Here is a 21,305-nt window from a genome sequence, read left to right as displayed (position 1 = left end):
TGTGTGTCTGTCTGTGGTAGTGCTGCTGTCTCTGGGCGGAGGTGAGAGGGGCCACAGACAGGGAGCAGCTGCAGTGGTTCTGTGTAGAGGGGCAGGGCCACATCAGCAGAGGGACAGCTAATCACCGGTACAGAGTAGAAGGACAGCTAGTCAGCAGTAGAGAGTAAAGGGATAAATTACCTGAATTGATGCAATAACGATAAAAAGAAAGATATGTTTATAACATTAATGTGGACTTTCTTAATTATATTTTAAACTACTACTACCCATCAATTGTCCTATTAACAATCACCCATATTAGCAAACTCATTTCACTTCAAACTTCACATTTCTCTAGTATAGGCTACTCATCGTAATGAACGATATCAGGAAAATGCCTGCGATAAGTGATCAGTATGATCGTTGTGGATAATGTTTGGTTTATCGTCCCAGCTCTACCTCAGAACTGATTCATAGATAGCAAGGAGAACGGCACAGAGGGTGGGTGTGGCTGAACAGTTCCTGGTCTTGACAATTCTTTTAACACAGCTTACAAGTCAACTCCACCCTTCAATATAGGAGGGTTTGGAGCGAGTAGTCGTGCTGCACTTCGCTCCGCAGGTAATATTACATTTCATTACAACGGTTTGATTTGTTTGATCTGAGCAATTTTTAGCTAGCTACATAGTTGTCTTTGCTGTCTTTGTATCAAAGATAATTGTGTAGTTTAGAGTAATTATCGAGGTTAGCTAGCCAGCTATTTTCGTCCGCCGCGACGCCGTTCTCCAAACTTAGTCAACACTGCTAGCTAGCCAACTTCTACCGACTAGCAGCACTGTAGAAACTAATACATTACAACGGAACGATTTGATTAGTGTTGTTTTAGCTAGCTACATAGTTGTCTTTGCTGTCTTTGTATCTTAGATAATTGTGTAGTTTTAGAGTAATTATCGAGGTTAGCTAGCCAGCTATTTTCGTCCGCCGCGACGCCGTTCTCCAGACTTAGTCAACACACCTAGTCAACATCAAACCCACTGCTAGCTAGCCAACCTTTACCGACTAGCAGCACTGTAGAAACTAGTACATTACAACGGAACGATTTGATTAGTGTAATGTGAGCTAGCTACATAGTTGTCTTTGTGATAGTTTGATAATTGTGTAGTTTAGAGTAATTATCGAGGTTAGCTAGCCAGCTATTTTCGTCCCCCGCGATGCCATTTTCCAAACCTAGCCAACTTTTACCGACGAGCAGCATTGTAGAAACTAAATACATTACAAAGGAACGTCTTGATTAGTGTTATGTTAGCTAGCTACATAGTTGCCTTTGTATCATGATAAAGGTGTAGTACTGAAACTATCGAGGTTACCTAGCCAGCTACACTTTCAAACAAAGTCAACAACGCAGCCACTGCTAGCTAGCCTACTTCACCAGCCAGCAGTTCTGTATCATTTTAGTAATTTTAGTCAATAAGATTTTTGCAACGTAAGCTTAACTTTCTGAACATTCGAGACATGTAGTCCACTTGTCATTCCAATCTCCTTTGAATTAGCGTAGCCTCTTCTGTAGCCTGTCAACTATGTGTCTGTCTATCCCTGTTCTCTCCCCTCTGCACAGGCCATACAAACGCTTCACACCGCGTGGCCGCAGCCACTCTAACCTGGTGGTCCCAGCGCGCACGACCCACGTGGAGTTCCAGGTCTCCGGCAGCCTCTGGAACTGCCGGTCTGCGGCCAACAAGGCAGAGTTCATCTCAGCCTATGCTACCCTCCAGTCCCTCGACTTCTTGGCGCTGACGGAAACATGGATTACCACAGATAACACTGCAACTCCTACTGCTCTCTCCTCGTCTGACCACGTGTTCTCGCATACCCCGAGAGCATCTGGCCAGCGGGGTGGTGGCACTGGAATCCTCATCTCTCCCAAGTGGACATTCTCTCTTTCTCCCCTGACCCATCTGTCTATCTCCTCCTTTGAAATCCATGCTGTCACAGTTGCCAGCCCATTCAAGCTTAACATCCTTATCATTTATCGTCCTCCAGGTTCCCTTGGAGAGTTCATCAATGAGCTTGACGCCTTGATAAGTTCCTTTCCTGAGGATGGCTCACCTCTCACAGTTCTGGGTGACTTTAACCTCCCCACGTCTACCTTTGACTCATTCCTCTCTGCCTCCTTCTTTCCACTCCTCTCCTCTTTTGACCTCACCCTCTCACCTTCCCCCCTACTCACAAGGCAGGCAATACGCTTGATCTCATCTTTACTAGATGCTGTTCTTCCACTAATCTCATTGCAACTCCCCTCCAAGTCTCCGACCACTACCTTGTATCCTTTTCCCTCTCGCTCTCCTCCAACACTTCTCACTCTGCCCCTACTCGGATGGTATTGCGCCGTCGCAACCTTCGCTCTCTCTCTCCCGCTACTCTCTCCTCTTCCATCCTATCATCTCTTCCCTCTGCTCAAACCTTCTCCAACCTATCTCCTGATTCTGCCTCCTCAACCCTCCTCTCCTCCCTTTCTGCATCCTTTGACTCTCTATGTCCCCTATCCTCCAGGCCGGCTCGGTCCTCCCCTGCATCCTTTCACTCCCTCCTCTCTACATTTTCCTCTTCTGTTTCTGCTGCTAAAGCCACTTTCTACCACTCTAAATTCCAAGCATCTGCCTCTAACCCTAGGAAGCTCTTTGCCACCTTCTCCTCCCTCCTGAATCCTCCCCACCCCCCCCTCCTCCCCCCTCTCTGCGGATGACTTCGTCAACCATTTTGAAAAGAAGGTTGACGACATCCGCTCCTCGTTTGTTAAGTCAAACGACACCGCTGGTCCACTTTCTACCACTGGTCCTGCTCACATTGCCCTACCCTATGCTTTGACCTCTTTCTCCCCTCTCTCTCCAGATGATATCTTGCGACTTGTGACGGCCGGCCGCCCAACAACCTACCCGCTTGACCCTATCCCCTCCTCTCTCCTCCAGACCATTTCCGGAGACCTTCTCCCTTATCTCATCGTGTTCATCAACTCATCCTTGACCACTGGATACGTCCCTTCCGTCCTCAAGAGAGCGAGAGTTGCACCCCTTCTCAAAAAACCTACACTCGATCCCTCCGATGTCAACAACTATAGACCAGTTTCCCTTCTTTTTTCTCTCTTAAACTCTTGAGCGTGCCGTCCTTGGCCAGCTCTCTTGCTATCTCTCTCAGAATGACCTTCTTGATCCAAATCCGTCAGGTTTCAAGACTGGTCATTCAACTGAGACTGCTCTTCTCTGTGTCACGGAGGCTCTCCGCACTGCTAAAGCTAACTCTCTCTCCTCTGCTCTCATCCTTTTAGACCTATCTGCTGCCTTTGATACTGTGAACCACCAGATCCTCCTCTCCACCCTCTCCGAGTTGGGCATCTCCGGCACGCCCCACGCTTGGATTGCGTCCTACCTGACAGGTCGCTCCTACCAGGTGGCGTGGCGAGAATCTGTCTCCGCACCACGTGCTCTCACCACTGGTGTCCCCCAGGACTCTGTTCTAGGCCCTCTCCTATTCTCGCTATACACCAAGTCACTTGGCTCTGTCATATCCTCACATGGTCTCTCCTATCATTGCTATGCAGACGACACACAATTAATCTTCTCCTTTCCCCCTTCTGATAACCAGGTGGCGAATCGCATCTCTGCATGTCTGGCAGACATATCAGTGTGGATGACGGATCACCACCTCAAGCTGAACCTCGGCAAGACGGAGCTGCTTTTCCTCCCTGGGAAGGACTGCCCGTTCCATGATCTCGCCATCACGGTTGACAACTCCATTGTGTCCTCCTCCCAGAGTGCTAAGAACCTTGGCGTGACCCTGGACAACACCCTGTCGTTCACCACTAACATCAAGGCGGTGACCCAATCCTGTAGGTTCATGCTCTACAACATTCGCAGAGTACGACCCTGCCTCACACAGGAAGCGGCGCAGGTCCTAATCCAGGCACTTTTCATCTCCCGTCTGGATTACTGCAACTCGCTGCTGGCTGGGCTCCCTGCCTGTGCCATTAAACCCCTACAACTCATCCAGAACACCGCAGCCCGTCTGGTGTTCAACCTTCCCAAGTTCTCTCACGTCACCCCGCACCTCCGCACACTCCACTGGCTTCCAGTTGAAGTTCGCATCCGATACAAGACCATGGTGCTTGCCTACGGAGCCGTGAGGGGAACGGCACCTCCGTACCTTCAGGCTCTGATCAGTCCCTACACCCAAACGAGGGCACTGCGCTCATCCACCTCTGGCCTGCTGGCCCCACTACCTCTGAGGAAGCACAGTTCCCGCTCAGCCCAGTCAAAACTGTTCGCTGCTCTGGCACCCCTATGGTGGAACAAGCTCCCTCACGACGCCAGGACAGCGGAGTCAATCACCACCTTCCGGAGACACCTGAAACCCCACCTCTTTAAGGAATACCTGGGATAGGATTAAGTAATCCTTCTACCCCCCCCCCCCCCCCCCCTAAAGATTTAGATGCACTATTGTAAAGTGGTTGTTCCACTGGATATCATAAGGTGAATGCACCAATTTGTAAGTCGCTCTGGATAAGAGCGTCTGCTAAATGACTTAAATGTAAATATACACTGAGTGTACAAAACATTAGGAACACTTTCCTAATATTGAGTTGCACCCCCTTTTGCCCTCAGAACAGCCTCAATTCATTGGGGCATGAACTCTACAATAACTTAAGTGATCCACAGGGATGCTGGACCAGGTTGACTCCAATGCCTCCCACAGTTGAGACCAGTTGGCTGGATGTCCTTTGGGTGGTGGACCATTCTTGATACACACGGAAACTGTTGAGTGTTAAAACCCCAGCAACGTTGCAGTTCTTGACACACTCAAACCACTGCGCCTGGCACCTACTACCATACCCCATTCAAAGGCACTTCAATCTTTTGTCTTGCCCATTCACCCTCTGAACACAGACACAATCCATGTCTCACAAGGCTTAAAAATAGTTATTTAACCTGCCTCCTCCCCTTGAGCTACACTGATTGAAGTGGATTTAACAAGGGACATCAATAAGGGATCATAGCTTTCATCTGGATTCACCTGGTCAGTCTACTTCATGGAAAGAACAAGTGTTCTTCATGTTTTGTACACCCATTCACAAAACGTAAAAACTTTTGTCTATTACTAATCCCTTAGCAGGCCTAGTTGATGAATTTCAAAAACGATTTACAGGTTGGTTGCGTGGTGTGTCAGAGAGAGAGTTATGAGAGAGTGTTTTCCCTTACCTTATTGTCAGACAGTGCCTGCTGTGTGCGTGCGTGCGTGTGTGCGTGTTGTTTGTGATGCTGACTGTTACCTTGAGTGAGTCGAAGCAGGCGATGACTCGGCCATTGTCCACGTGGCAGCTCCTGGCTGGGTGGGCGAACTTACACTCAGCGTCCGAGCGGGAGCAGGTACCCCTCTGAAACTCTCGACACACCTCTAGGGTCAGCCACTTAGTGTCCCGGCCCATGGCCATACTTCCCATATTGACTGCCATTACAGCCCCTCAGGACAGGAGGGGGCAAGTGGATAAGGGAGTAGGGTCTAGGGTTGGACACAATCGGGACTTAGTGCACAAACAAAATGCACTGATGCAGACGAAAATAAATTGGAAACTCCTTGGCAAGACGAGGAGATGAGTGTGTGAAATAAAAAAAATACTTAGTTATACTGGATACAATGAATAAACTGGTCCTTTGAAATGACTTTGAGTTTCTGGGTATGGAGGCTGGAGTAGTGGGTATTCTTGGGTAAGGTGCAGATCCCTGATCCACTGACGATGGGATGAGTTCTTAGAGCTAGAGGTGAGCAGAGGCCAGCTCTGTCTCATAGAAAAAGGAGGAAATTGGGGCACCTCACTCTGGCATGCTGAGATATGTAGTTCAGACAGGCATTGTCCTAGAGAGAGGCCTTCCAATGACAGCTTCCTCTTCTTATGTCCGTCAGTCTGTCTGTCTCTGTCTTGCTCGCGCTGGTCACTCCGTTCTTCAGACAGAAATCCCAAAACCACACGGCTTCTGTAGCGATTAGTATGGCTGGTCAGGCTGTTTAGAAAAAGGGAAAGATAAAAAAGCAGAAGCTTATCGACCAGTGTCCTTGTATTGATGACGAAGTGGAGGCTGTGGGAGGTGGAGGCTGGGACGAGATGGAGAATTTGGGGAGGTGGAGGCTGAGGGGAGATGGCGGCTGGGGGGAGGTGGAGTATTTGGGGAGGTGGAGGCTGAGGGGAGGTGGAGGCTGGGGGGAGGTGGGCGGATTGCAGATCAGCAGCAGGATGGATGACTCGCTGGCTGTCAGGGTCACATATAGCCTCATTCAAGGCCAAACACACACACAAATAAACACACACTCACACACACACAGTGCTGTGCTTTGCTCTACTCTCACCTAGCAAGGCCAGGAGCCTGTCCTATGCAGACAGCAGCAGTACACAGCAGCAGCAGCAGGCCACCAGCCAGCCAAACACTCCCACAGCACTAACAGCACTGGACCAGACCAGAATGCCAGGCACCCACTCACAGTCTTCTTAGGCACTTTGGAGTTCCACTTCCTCCTCTTATTTTAGTCTCTTTCTCATCCCTCCTTCTCCACGTTTCTTCCTTCCCTGGCTGTCTCTTGTAGTTTATCCTTCCGTCTTCGTCATCCTCTTCATTGACCTCTTCATGTGGCTGCCCTTGCCGTAAAAACCTGTCTTTAGGTCACAAGAAGAGACAGATGATCAAAATTAGTCAGCAGTTGGTTTAAAATAATACAATTAAATAAAGTAAAAAATCTATTGCAGAAAAGAGTTCCAGGAAAAGCAGGCATCCTGAAAGAAGAACATAACTGCATTAGTATCCAACCTACATTGTCAACTTACAACAGAAACCTATAGAGTCTATCTGGGTGATGAGGTCATGAGGTGAAAGAGAGACACACAGATCGAGCAGAGCAGACGGAGAGGGAGGCTAGTAAGGAGGCTGCAATGGGAGTCTGCAATGCACAGGAAAGGGCAAGCAATGTCTTAATTAAGAGATACAAGGAGGTAGAGGGAGGGATAAAGGGAGGGATAAAGGGAGGGAGTGATAGAGGGAGGGTGGGATAGAGGGATAGAGGGAGGGATGGAGGGATAGAGGGAGGGAGGGAGAAAGAGGGAGGGAACGAAGAGAAAGCTAGCAAGAAAGAGATGTCCCTTTAAGTCACATGAGCTTTGCAGAGCTGAAAGTAATTGACCAACTCGACATGAATCATGCTGCGATATGTGCTGAAAATGAGTATCCTTGAACCGCCACAGGCTGGCCGGCTGAAACTGCCGATCCCCACCCGCAGTCTGTCCGCTGCCGTCGCACACAGTTATCAATATATAGAGGGGAAGGGAGTGACGAGGAAAAGAGAGAAAGAGCATTTCTCCACAACTGTAGCTGTTGTGCAGAGTGAGGCCACAGCCAATCAGCATGAGCCTTGTAGGCAGGCAAAGAAAGTGGCTTGCCAATGAGGATAGAGGTTGCATATCGACCCCCCCCACCCATCCATCCTTGTTCCTCCCTTCCTCCCTGCCTGCCTACCTCTTTCCTCTGGCACAGCCTGTCATGTCTGAGCCTCATTTATTTTTTATTTAATCTTTATTTAACTAGGCAAGTAAGAACAAATTCTTATTTACAATGATGGCCTTGTTCAGGAGCAGAACGACAGATTTTTACCTTGCCGGCTTGGGGATTTGATCGAGCAACCTTTCAGTTACTGGTCCAACACTCTAACCACTAGCTACCTGCCGCCCCATGCCAGGATTTAAAGAGGAGAATAAAGAATGTCTGATTCTGAAGTGTGTGTGCACCTGTGTCCTGCTCAAACCGAGGGCATCACTGCAATGTCTGACTTCCAGAGAGGGAGAAAGAGAGGGATGAGAGGAGAGGTTGTTACTGTATTTCTCCCAGTGAGGTGTGGTAAGGTAGGGTTAAGTGTGAGCGACGGATGGGGGGCTTAATATAACAAGGACAAAATCTGGTGAAAGTGATTGTCTTTCGACACCTTGTAGAGTCCATGCCCCAATGAATTGAGGCTATTCTGAGGGCAAAAGTGTGGGGTGGGTGTATTCGGAAGCTTAATGTTTTGTACACTCAGTGTATATAGTCATTAATAGTGAATGACTTGATAAATAAGGGGTACATCCTAATAAACTCACATAGAAGCCCCACAGTAACCCACATCACCTGGTATAAGTCAATGAGTGACACTGTGCAAACATTAGGAACTGGGTACTATTAACTAGAACGTGTACCATGGTTGACTGTAGACATGAGAGAGGTGAATACATAACATGAAGGAGACAGGAATAAAAGAGAGAGGTGAATACATAACATGAAGGAGACAGGAATAAAAGAGAGAGGTGAATACATAACATGAAGGAGACAGGAATAAAAGAGAGAGGTGAATACATAACATGAAGGAGACAGGAATAAAAGAGAGAGGTGAATACATAACATGAAGGAGACAGGAATAAAAGAGAGAGGTGAATACATAACATGAAGGAGACAGGAATAAAAGAGAGAGGTGAATACATAACATGAAGGAGACAGGAATAAAAGAGAGAGGTGAATACATAACATGAAGGAGACAGGAATAAAAGAGAGAGGTGAATACATAACATGAAGGAGACAGGAATAAAAGAGAGAGGTGAATACATAACATGAAGGAGACAGGAATAAAAGAGAGAGGTGAATACATAACATGAAGGAGACAGGAATAAAAGAGAGAGGTGAATACATAACATGAAGGAGACAGGAATAAAAGAGAGAGGTGAATACATAACATGAAGGAGACAGGAATAAAAGAGAGAGGTGAATACATAACATGAAGGAGACAGGAATAAAAGAGAGAGGTGAATACATAACATGAAGGAGACAGGAATAAAAGAGAGAGGTGAATACATAACATGAAGGAGACAGGAATAAAAGAGAGAGGTGAATACATAACATGAAGGAGACAGGAATAAAAGAGAGAGGTGAATACATAACATGAAGGAGACAGGAATAAAAGAGAGAGGTGAATACATAACATGAAGGAGACAGGAATAAAAGAGAGAGGTGAATACATAACATGAAGGAGACAGGAATAAAAGAGAGAGGTGAATACATAACATGAAGGAGACAGGAATAAAAGAGAGAGGTGAATACATAACATGAAGGAGACAGGAATAAAAGAGAGAGGTGAATACATAACATGAAGGAGACAGGAATAAAAGAGAGAGGTGAATACATAACATGAAGGAGACAGGAATAAAAGAGAGAGGTGAATACATAACATGAAGGAGACAGGAATAAAAGAGAGAGGTGAATACATAACATGAAGGAGACAGGAATAAAAGAGAGAGGTGAATACATAACATGAAGGAGACAGGAATAAAAGAGAGAGGTGAATACATAACATGAAGGAGACAGGAATAAAAGAGAGAGGTGAATACATAACATGAAGGAGACAGGAATAAAAGAGAGAGGTGAATACATAACATGAAGGAGACAGGAATAAAAGAGAGAGGTGAATACATAACATGAAGGAGACAGGAATAAAAGAGAGAGGTGAATACATAACATGAAGGAGACAGGAATAAAAGAGAGAGGTGAATACATAACATGAAGGAGACAGGAATAAAAGAGAGGTGAAAGGAAAGGAGAAGGGATTGGGGCAGATATTATCGGTCCGCATGTCACATAGCGACAGACAGATGGAAGGAGCAGTGGGAGTGTCTCTGTGTGTATGAGAGTGTCTCTGTGTGTATGAGAGTGTGCAGACAGAAAGCCCATAAGGAGAGTACTGCGGTGGAGAGAGCGAGAGAGCGAGAGAGAATGGGGAGAGGTGGGCATTTGAAAGCTTGGGACTACAAGCTTCTATCTGCAAAATGATGATTCTGAGATAATTGGCTTTAAAGTTCAGAACCCTCATTGGTTTGATTGGTGTTTTTATCTTGTATTCATTTGAACTTATCAATATGAATTGGGGTAGAGTACTTAGAGTACTGTATAGGTAGAGAACATTGAATAGCACACGGCTATGTCTTATAGTCCCAAGCGCTCGAATTGCAGTACTTTCCTGCAGACAAATGATCAAATCATCCTCTAGTGGCCTCATGGGTGGAATGTTATTCATATTTTTCACAATTTCATAATTAATCAACATTTTTAAAGACAGTCAAAATTCCGGAGTTTCTATGTTCTAAAATTGGGCTGCAAACTCAAAATGTAATACATGTCAACTCTATATCTGACATGGTACAGGTATTTTCTTTTTCTAAGCCCATAACCATGTGTGTGAGGTGGATACTTTTGTTTCAAAGTAGATGTGTTTAATACTACAGAGCAGTGGTGTAAAGTGACAACCAAAAGTGACAGCCAAAAGTACTCGTTACATTTTGAACGCTTAGCAGGACAGGAAAATGGTCCATTCACACACTTATCAAGAGAACATCCCTGGTCGTCCCTACTGCCTCTGATCTGGCGGACTCACTAAACAGAGAACATCCCTGGTCATCCCTACTGCCTCTGATCTGGCGGACTCACTAAACACACATGCTTTGTTTGTAAATTAAGTCTGAGTGTTGGAGTGTGCCCCTGGCTATCCATAAATTACAAAAACAAGAAAATGAGTCTGTCTAGTTTGCTTAATATAAGGATTTTTAAATGATTTATACTTTTACTTTTGATACTTATGTATTTTTCGGCAATTAGATTTATTTTCGATTCTTAAGTATATTTAAAACTTTTACTCAAGTAGTATTTTACTGGGTGACTTTCACTTTTACTTGAGTAATTTTCTATTAAAGTATCTTTACTTTTATTCAAGTATGATATTTGGGTACCTTTTCCAACACCACTATAGAGAAACACTTGGTGTGACTCTGATTTAGCCCACTGCAGTATTAAAACACTTTCAGACACAAGAACAAAGGCACACACTCGCAAAAAAATGTTTGAGAGATGAGAGGGTAAGATTGATTGCTTAGGCATGCTTGGCTGTCTCTCCCCCTCTCCCTCCTCCTCCACCTCTCATCCTGCTGGTCTGTCTCTCCCTCCTCCACCTCTCATCCTGCTGGTCTGTCTCTCCCTCCTCCTCCACCTCTCATCCTGCTGGTCTGTCTCTCCCTCCTCCTCCACCTCTCATCCTGCTGGTCTGTCTCTCCCCTCCTCCTCCACCTCTCATCCTGCTGGTCTGTCTCTCCCTCCACCTCCACCTCTCATCCTGCTGGTCTGTCTCTCCCTCCTCCTCCACCTCTCATCCTGCTGGTCTGTCTCCCCCTCCCCCTCCCATCCTGCTGGTCTGTCTCTCCCTCCCATCCTGCTGGTCTGTCTCCCCCTCCTCCTCCTCCTCTCATCCTGCTGGTCCGTCTCTCCCTCCTCCTCCACCTCTCATCCTGCTGGTCTGTCTCCCCCTCCTTCTCCACCTCTCATCCTGCCGGTCTGTCGCTTCATCTCTCCCTCCTCCACCTCTCATCCTGCTGGTCTGTCTCTCCCTCCTCCTCCACCTCTCATCTTGCTGGTCTGTCTCTCCCTCCTCCTCCACCTCTCATCTTGCTGGTCTGTCTCTCTCTCCTCCACCTCTCATCCTGCTGGTCTGTCTCCCCCTCCTTCTCCACCTCTCATCCTGCTGGTCTGTCTCCCCCTCCTTCTCCACCTCTCATCCTGCTTGTCTGTCTCCACCTCTCATCCTGCTTGTCTGTCTCCCCCTCCTCCTCCACCTCTCATCCTGCTGGTCTGTCTCCCCCTCCTCCTCCACCTCTCATCCTGCTGGTCTGTCGCTTCATCTCTCCCTCCTCCTCTTCCTATCATTCTAGCTACTGATCGATGGAGAAATTACTCTGGGGCACAGGCTGTTCCCTCAGCCCTGCCTATCCTGCATTCAGGCCCAGGTCAGCCACAGTCAGGAGCCCCATGCTTACGCAGTGTTTCCACACCTCCCTCCCTCAGGGTGCATGCATCCTTGCTCAGCAACGCTGCAGCTAACATCATCAAATCCCACAACAGAAAGGGAACATGAGCTGACTCTTGACTGCTACCTGGCTGGCTTTCCGCAGTAGACACAGAATGGCTGCACAGTTTCCACCTGAGCAGTTGATAGGCTGTTACAGAGTGGAAACTGGCTCTGGCCCAGACTCACAACGGCATTCATTCAGGATCCATACTGCAGCCAACCTTCCTGAAGCAGGAACAGAAGGTACTCTGTGACTCTGTGATATTATTCATCCATAAGCAAATTAAGTAACGGAGTACAGTAAAGCAGAGAACGAACTATACCTTCAGTACCAGACAAGTCTGGAGGTGGTGTCACATCTAAAATAGCAGCCACTGACTGGGCTCCTGATTCCCTCAATTCACCCAGCCAGCACACCAGGGAACCAATCAGGACAACAGTGTTGAATTATTGAACATAAGTACATAAGCCACATATCCAACCCCTTTCCAGCAGCATGCTGTATAAATGCAGATAGCATTACTACAAGTCTGAATTTGAATTGAGGTCTAATTGCTCCAGCGGCTGAGTGACTGTGAGGAGTGAGGCGCTGCAGAGCAGGAGAAAACAGGAGAAGAAGAAATGGAGAGAGGAGAAAGGGCGGAAAGCAGTAAAGAGGGGAGGAGAGGAGTAAAGAGGAGAGGAGTAAAAGAGGGGAGGAGAGGAGTAAAAGAAGAGAGGAGTAAAAGAGGAGAGGAGTAAAAGAGGAGAGGAGTAAAAGCGGGGAGGAGTAAAAGAGGGGAGGAGTAAAAGAGGGGAGGAGAGGAGTAAAAGAGGGGAAGAGAGAAGTAAAGAGGAGGAGTAAAAGAGGAGAGGAGTAAAAGAGGAGGAGTAAAAGAGGAGAGGAGAGGAGTAAAGAGGAGAGGAGTAAAGAGGGGAGGAGAGGAGTAAAGAGGGGAGGAGTAAAAGAGGGGAGGAGAGGAGTAAAAGAAGAGAGGAGTAAAAGAGGAGAGGAGTAAAAGAGGAGAGGAGTAAAAGCGGGGAGGAGTAAAAGAGGGGAGGAGTAAAAGAGGGGAGGAGAGGAGTAAAAGAGGGGAAGAGAGAAGTAAAGAGGAGGAGTAAAAGAGGAGAGGAGTAAAAGAGGAGGAGTAAAAGAGGAGAGGAGAGGAGTAAAGAGGAGAGGAGTAAAGAGGGGAGGAGAGGAGTAAAGAGGGGAGGAGTAAAAGAGGGGAGAAGAGGAGTAAAAGAGGGGAGGAGAGGAGTAAAGAGGAGAGGAGTAATGAGGGGAGGAGAGGAGTAAAGAGGAGAGGAGTAAAGAGGAGAGGAGTAAAGAGGAGGAGTAAAGAGGAGAGGAGTAAAGAGGGGAGGAGAGGAGTAGAGGAGAGGAGTAAAAGAGGAGAGGAGTAAAAGAGGGGAGAGAGGAGTAAAGAGGGATGTCTGGTGAGGACCTGCCTTACAGGCCTACAAGCCCTCGGTCCTGCCTCTCTCAGCCTATTGCGGACAGTCTGAGCACTGATGGAGGGATTGTGCGTTCCTGGTGTAACTCGGGCAGTTGTTGTTGCCATCCTGTACCTGTCCCCCAGGTGTGCTGTTCGGATGTACCGATCCTGTGCAGGTGTTGTTACACGTGGTCTGCCACTGTGAGGACGATCAGCTGTCCGTCCTGTCTCCTTGTAGCTCTGTCTTAGGCGTCTCACAGTACGGACATTGCAATTTATTGCCCTGGCCATGTCTGCAGTCCTAATTCAAGTAGATGAGCAGGGACCCTGGCCATCTTTCTTTTGCTGTTTTTCAGAGTCAGTAGAAAGGCCTCTTTAGTTTCATAAGTTGTCATAACTGTGACCTTAATTGCCTATTGTCTGTAAGCTGTTAGTGTCTTAACGACCGTTCCACAGGTGCATGTTCATTAATTGTTTATGGTTCATTGAACAAGCATGGGAAACAGTGTTTAAACCCTTTACAATGAAGATGTGTGAAGTTATTTGGATTTTTACAAATTATCTTTGAAAGACAGGGTCCTGAAAAAGGGACGTTTCTTTTTTTGCTGAGTTTATGTATGCATGCATTGTTCAAAACAATGTTATAATTCTATTTCAGGAGAGTTGAGGTTGAGTGATGGGTTAATATTCATCATGTAAGAAGACATTAATAGGGTCTAAATGCATCAAGCAAAACCTGGTCAGTGGCAAGGCTCTGTCTGTGTGTGCAAACATAAAACCATGTAGTCTAGATAGATTACTATAAAAAGCCACTTCCTGGTATCTCATAACATTTTGGCTGAGGCATTAGTTCCTGTGTAAACATTAACCCTGACCTGATCTAATATCACCTACATTTGAGTCTGAAGGCAGCAGGAACAAACACAATACATTTAGGGTTGCACATTTTGGGGAATATTCAAAAGGTGGAAACTTTCTGTGGGAATTAACGGGAACATATGGGAATTAACAGGAATATATGGGAATTAACGGGAATATATGCAAATTAATATTAATACCATTAAATGTAGATGTTTTTTGCATTGGATATATTTACCATATCATATGGAGAAAGAAACAAACCTTTTACCTTATCATAAGTACACATAATTGCAAATTATTAAATCCTTATAGAAATAAAAAAAACTATTTAGTTACAAATTGAACTTTAATTAAATGAGTTGACTCTTCACATGGGATGATTTCACTGAACAACAAAAGAAAGGGAATATTGAATGATCCCCAATGATCCATCGCCTCTCTCAAAAACGTTTTCAACATACATCTGTAAAATTATAGTCTAGAAACTAAAGCTTTGGTTGTCTTCCTCTCAGGCTTCCATGTCTTCTCCCTGGACCTCCTCAATATCCACCTCTTGAACATCAGACTCTGAGGCGTCATCATCACTGTCACTTTCCAACATTGTTTTGGATGGCTCAAAAAGCCTCAAATTTTCCCGGATGGCCACCAATTTTTCAACCCTTGTATTGGTCAGCATGTTGCGTGCTTTGGTGTGCGTGTTCCCAAACAAGGACCAGTTGCGCTCTGAGGCGGCTGATGTTGGTGGGATTTGGAGGATGATGGAGGCAACAGGGGAAAGAGGCTCAGATCCACAAAGTCCCTTCCACCAGGTGGCTGATGAGATATGTTGGCATGACTGCCATATTGCATCTCCATCCCAAAGCCCTTGCTTGGAAGTGTACTTCGCCAGACTGCCAAGAACTTTGCCCTCATCCAGGCCAAGGTGGCGAGACATGGTAGTGATGACACCATAGGCCTTGTTGATCTCTGCACCAGACAGGATGCTCTTGCCAGCATACTTGGGCTTCAGGCAGAAGTCTTCATGCTTTTTGATGAATTTCTGAACTGCAGTTTCCTCTGCTTGGAGCAACAGTGATGTTGGCAGGGCAGTGCGGATTTCTTCTCTTACATCTTCAAGCAGAGTCTGAACATCAGACAGGATGGCATTGTCTCCCTCAATCTGTGCAATTGCTACAGGTTTCAGGAGTTTCAGGCTGCTTACCACGCTCTCCCAAAATACATCATCCAGGAGGATTCTCTTGATTTGGCCGTCCATATCGGCAGACTGTGATATGGCCATTTCTTGGAGAGACTCCTTCCCCTCCAGGAGATTGTCAAACATGACAACACCACCCCAACGGGTGTTGCTGGGCAGCTTCAATGTGGTGCTCTTATTCTTCTCACTTTGCTTGGTGAGGTAGATTGCTGCTATAACTTGATGACCCTTCACATACCTAACCATTTCCTTGGCTCTCTTGTAGAATGTATCCATTGTTTTCAGTGCCATGATGTCCCTGTGGAGCAGATTCAATGCATGAGCAGCACAGCCAATGGGTGTGATGTGAGGGTAGAACTCCTCCACTTTAGACCAAGCAGCCTTCATGTTCGCAGCATTGTCTGTCACCAGTGCAAATACCTTCTGTGGTCCAAGGTCATTGATGACTGCCTTCAGCTCATCTGCAATGCAGAGACCAGTGTGTCTGTTGTCCCTTCTCTGTGCTCTTGTAGAATACTGGTTGAGGGGTGGAGATGATGTAGTTAATTATTCCTTGCCCACGAACATTCGACCACCCATCAGAGATGATTGCAATACAGTCTGCTTTCTCTATGACTTGTTGACCTTCACTTGAACTCTGTTGAACTCTGTATCCAGCAAATGAGTAGATAAAGCATGTCTGGTTGGAGGGGTGTATGCTGGGCGAAGAACATTCAGAAATCTCTTCCAATACACATTGCCTGTGAGCATCAAAGGTGAACCAGTTGCATTCACAGCTTGAGCAAGACATTCATCAGCATTTCTCTGACTATGTTCCTTGACTGAGTCAAATAAAATTCTGATTCTAGGAGGACCATGAGCTGTTGCTATCGATAAGGTGTCTGATTCATCATTTTCACCTCAAAAAGAAATAGAGGGACTTTTGTCAGAGGTTGCTTGTTGTGAGTGCTGAGGGAACTTTATGCACTTGGCCAGATGATTCTGCATCTTTGTTGCATTCTTCACATATGATTTGGCACAGTATTTGCAAATGTACACAGCTTTTCCTTCTACATTAGCTGAAGTGAAATGTCTCCACACATCAGATAGTGCCCATGGCATTTTCCTGTAAAGATTAGAAAACAATTAGTAAAAAAAAAAACTGATACATTTCCATGTACAGATAAATAGTTAAGCAGTTAGATTAAACAACTCCTTTCTAGGATAAATGTTTTAAAATGAAACATGTATGGAAACAGGTGAATTAACACTCCTTAGTTAGCAGGCTCAAGCAAGCTAAAACCCACATGGTAGCAAAAACTAACTAGCAGAAATTGTTAAGATAGAAATGATTTAAACACACTTTGCTGTAGGCTACTATTTACTAGTTAACAAAAAATAATGTAATATAAAATATATTCACCCCACCCAGTATTGTCATCAAAACTTACCAGAAAGCATGTAGTCCTTGGCTCAGACAGTGTAGTAGTGTGGGCTCAATAACATCTCATTAGTGTGCAAGATTTTGAGAATCAGCTATACATGTGATGGAAGAGTGCACTGTGCACGCAGAGGGTTGCAATTCCATTGAATTGGGGATAGTTTAACCAAAATATGCCACAAGACCTAGAATTGCCTTCTCTGTATCCCACAAAAAGGTTCCCTGTTATAAGCTAACATTTTTGATGAATTTAAGCAAATTTACCAAAATCCCGGGCTTAACTTCCCATGGAAAATGTCTGGAGAAATTCCGGAAATTTACTGGAAAGTTTCCAACCTTTTGCAACCCTAAATACATTAAACAACAATACAAATATAACACACTACAGTAAACAACACAACAACACACTGGATCAGCGGATAGGTAACCTCTGAACCTGAGATTGCCACATGATTTGCCGATTGGCCGTTTGGCAACGGGGAGGAATCAAAAGGTTAATATTAAGTTTGATGAAATGTCATTATTGTTTAGGCTAGTGATTATGCAGACTCAAGGTGATACTGGTATGGACACTCTCCCTGGTCCAAGATCCCTTCATGAAGACTTCTTTACATCCTTCATTAGCCTGCTATATTCGTTTTGTTTTTAATGTTTCATTTCCTGTTGTACTATGTACACAATACAGCTTTTAGCTGCTGCCATGTATACTGAAATAAAACAACTCAAAAGAGACTATTGAATGGGGCTAGACTGGCTGCTACTGCATTCCCTCCCCACACCTGCAGAGAGAGAGAACTTCTGTGAGTGTAATGTTTACTGTTCATTTTTATTATTTATTTCACTTTTGTTTATCATCTACTTCACTTGCTTTTGCAATGTTAACATTGTTTACCATGCCAATAAAACCCTTAAATTGAAATTTAATTGAGAGAGAGAGGGAGAAGGCAGGCTGCCTCTCCACACCTGCAGAGAGAGAGGGGGGAGGGAGGGAACTCCAGGAGTCACCAGGTAGAGGTCAGGGTAGGTGGGATAGAGGCTATGTCGCAAATGGCACCCTTTTTCTTATGTGGCATACATACCGTGTAGGACTCTGGTCAAAAGTAGCGCATTATGTAGGGAATAAGGTGCCATTTACACAGGCAGACCAATTCTGATATTTTTTTCATGAATCGGTCTTTTGACCAATCAGATCAGCTCTTTTGCCAATAATTGGGCAAAACATCCGAATTTGGCTGCCTGTGTCAATGTAGCCTATGGGACACAGCCAGAGAGGGGGAAGGCTGGCTGTTGTTGACTCCAGCGCACTGCTGTCACGCCCTGACCATAGAGAGCCCTTGTTTCTCTATGGTGTAGTAGGTCAGGGCGTGACTAGGGGGTAGTCTAGTTTAATATTTCTATGTTGTGTTCTAGTTTATATTTTCTATGTTGGTGTTGTGTATGATTCCCAATTAGAGGCAGGTGGTAATCGTTGTCTCTAATTGGGGATCATATTTAAATAGCTATTTTTCCCACCTGTGTTTGTGGGATATTGTTTTGTGCTCCACGTAGTCACGGTTAGGTGTTTGATTTATTTGTTTTTGCTTGAAGTTTCACTTTGGAATAAAGATGTGGAACTCTACACATGCTGCGCCTTGGTCCCGTTCTTACGACAACCGTGAAAACTGCGTCATGTCCATCCTCAAAGATGGAGCACCACTACACTACGTAACCTCCAGAATTGATTATGGGAACGCAGTACTTGGTGGCCTGCCTGCAAATTCAATTCATAAACTAGATGGCGCCAACGGAGAAGGGTGACATCTTATGAGTTTCAACCCGACTTTGCTATTTAGTGACTTTTTCCATGTTTATCCTTACTTTTTTGTACAGAAAGTTGAAACTTCTTAGGGCTAGGGTCATTTTTTCTCAATTTCCACCTGACTGATGTGCCCAAAGTAAACTGCCTTTTGCTCAGGCCCTGAAGCCAGGATATGCATATCATTGGTACCATTGGAAGGAAAACACTTTGCAGTTTAGAAATGTTAAAATAATGTAGGAGACTATAACACAATAGATACGGTAGAAGAAAATCCAAAGAAACTTTGAGAGCCCATGCTCTTACAATGGAAAGAATAGGGGCATAATGAATTCTAGCTCCCATGATGCAATTCCTATGGCTTCCACAGGGTGTCAGCAGTTTATGTTCAAGGTTTCAGGCTTGTAACTTCAAAAATGAATAAGAAATATGAGTTTTAGTACAAGGACACAGTCTTGGAAATTCGTGTTTGGGCACACGATGAAGACAAGACGCACCTGCTAATATCGGTTTCCTATTGAACATACTTCTTTCCATATGAAATATTATAGTTTGATTACATTAGGGTATCTGAGGAGTCAAAGAAACATTTTGACTTGTTTTAACAAAGTTTAGCGGTAGATTTTGCTTTCTCTGCAAGTTGAATGAGAGGATTACTCAAATCGATGGTGCCAACTAAACAGACTTTTTGGCATATAAAGAAGGATTTTTATCTAACAAAATGACACTACACGTTATAGCTGGGACCCTTTGGATGACAAATCAGAGGAAGATTTTTTAAAAAGTGAATATTTAAATCGCTATTTGTGAATTTATGAAACCTGTGCCGGTGGAAAAATATTTTGATGTGGGGCGCCGTCCTCAAACAATCGCATGGCATGCTTTCGCTGTAATGGCTACTGTAAATCGGACAGTGCAGTTAAATTAACAATAATTTACGCTTTCAACCGATATAAGACACTTGTATGTACCTAAATGTTTAATATCCATAATTTTAATGATTTATTTGAATTGCGCTCCCTCCAGTTTCACCGGAAGTTGTCCCGCTAGCGGGACGCCTAGCCCTATTAATACTTGACGGCCAAGACAGTTACTAACCTTGATTTCGATTTCAAATCCGACTTAGACTAAACTGTTTCCTTGTTTATACACAATTCATTTGTTCCACTTCACCAAAACGCTGTGGGTGTCGATGCTGCAGACGAGCCGGCATCCTTGTGTCACTGAGACAAAGAGAATATCCCCTCCGTCCTATTGGCAAATGTCCAGTCACTCGCGAATAAGATGGTTGGGATTCGTCCAAGAGTCTCCTATCAGAGAGAGTTGAAAAGCTGCAAAATGATATGCCTTGCAGAGACGTGGCTGGATGACTCAGTGAACTCAGTGGTTTCTCCATGCAGCAGCACGATCGGATGAAGGCGGCCTCGAGCAAGTCCAAGGGGGGGAGGGGTGTGCCTCTTCATAAACAACAACTGGTGTGCTGCGTTCAGTGTGAAGGAAATCTCTAGCTTTTGATTCCCTGATATAGAACACCTCATGGTAAACTGCAGAACCTTTAATCTACCTGATATAGAACACCTCATGGTAAGCTGCAGACACTTATCTACCAAGAGAGTAATGATCACAACTGTCTACATCCCTCCAAGCCAACACCACTTTGGCACTCAACGAACTATATGGAGCCATAAACAAAGAAGAAACCACTCACCCAGAGCCAGTGTTTCTGGTGGGCAGAGACTGACACGGGGAGAATTAAAACCGCTCTCACTTTTATCAGCATGTCTCCTGCGCTACTAGCTGCGCTAAAACGGAAGACCACCTTTATTCTACCCACAGAAACGCATACAAGGTTCTCCCTCGTCCGCCTTTCTGCAAATTTGACCATGACTCTATTCTCCTGTTTACGAACTAAAACTCAAACAGGAAGTACCAGTGACGCGTTCAATACTCCAACACTAGTTGTATGTGGCAGGGCTTGCAGACAATAACGGATTACAAAGGGAAACCCAGCCGGTAGATGTCCAGTGATGCAGAACTCCCAAACGAGCTAAATGTCTTTTATGGTCGCTTCGAGGAATACAACACTGAGTCTTGCGTGAAAGCCCCTGTTGTTCCGGATGACTGTGATCTCACTCTCCGTGGTTGACGTGTGTAAACCTATTTTAAAGTTTAACACTCACAAGACCGCCATTTAAAATACCAGGGTGCGTTCTCAAAGCATGCGCAGACCATCTGAAAAGTGTCTTCAATTACATTTTCAATCTCTCCTTGTCCCCATCTGTAATCCCAACATGTTTCAAGCTGACCACCATTGTTCCTGTTCCCAAGAACTCCAAGGTAACTTGCCTAACTGACTATTGCCCTTTAGCACTTGAATCTGTCATTATGAAATGCTTTGACCATCACACCGTCATTTCCGGTCACAACTTGTAGACTTGTTTACGTGCTGCTGTGCAGTTTGTTGCTAACGTTTCTTTGCTACCTGACAACTTTACGGTTTTTACTTTTTAATTACCGTTTTATATTTAATTTTCCCCTCACTCAACTTTTTTCAAACTTTTTCACCCCGGACGCTTTATCTGGACATGGTTCTACATGACCTCCACCAGCCTAAGCTAAGTAGTAACATTAACACATTAACATTATGCCTTCTAACTGCAGTCGCTGTACTCATAATATACAGGCGAACGA

The 21,305-nt window shown here is 45.2% G+C and overlaps 1 protein-coding gene across 8 annotated transcripts in view; it reads right to left on the bottom strand.

Moving 5' to 3' along the window:
• Positions 1 to 21,305, bottom strand: part of mbnl3 (muscleblind-like splicing regulator 3) — a 75,325-nt gene that overhangs the window by 45,952 nt on the left and 8,068 nt on the right. For 6 of the 8 annotated variants that reach the window (XM_045724109.2, XM_014212976.3, XM_045724106.2 and 3 more), the window contains one exon: positions 5,300 to 6,676. In XM_045724109.2, the coding sequence (XP_045580065.1) occupies positions 5,300 to 5,482 (183 nt within the window). In that variant the 5' untranslated portion in view covers positions 5,483 to 6,676. The remainder of the gene's footprint in view (positions 1 to 5,299; positions 6,677 to 21,305) is intronic. The other 2 variants (XM_082956030.1, XM_082956031.1) reach the window with 2 other exon arrangements.

Source organism: Salmo salar, chromosome 09, assembly GCF_965601325.2.
Source record: "Salmo salar chromosome 09, fSalSal1, whole genome shotgun sequence".
Lineage (NCBI taxonomy): Eukaryota > Metazoa > Chordata > Actinopteri > Salmoniformes > Salmonidae > Salmo > Salmo salar.
This window is presented reverse-complemented; position numbering and strand designations above follow the sequence as displayed.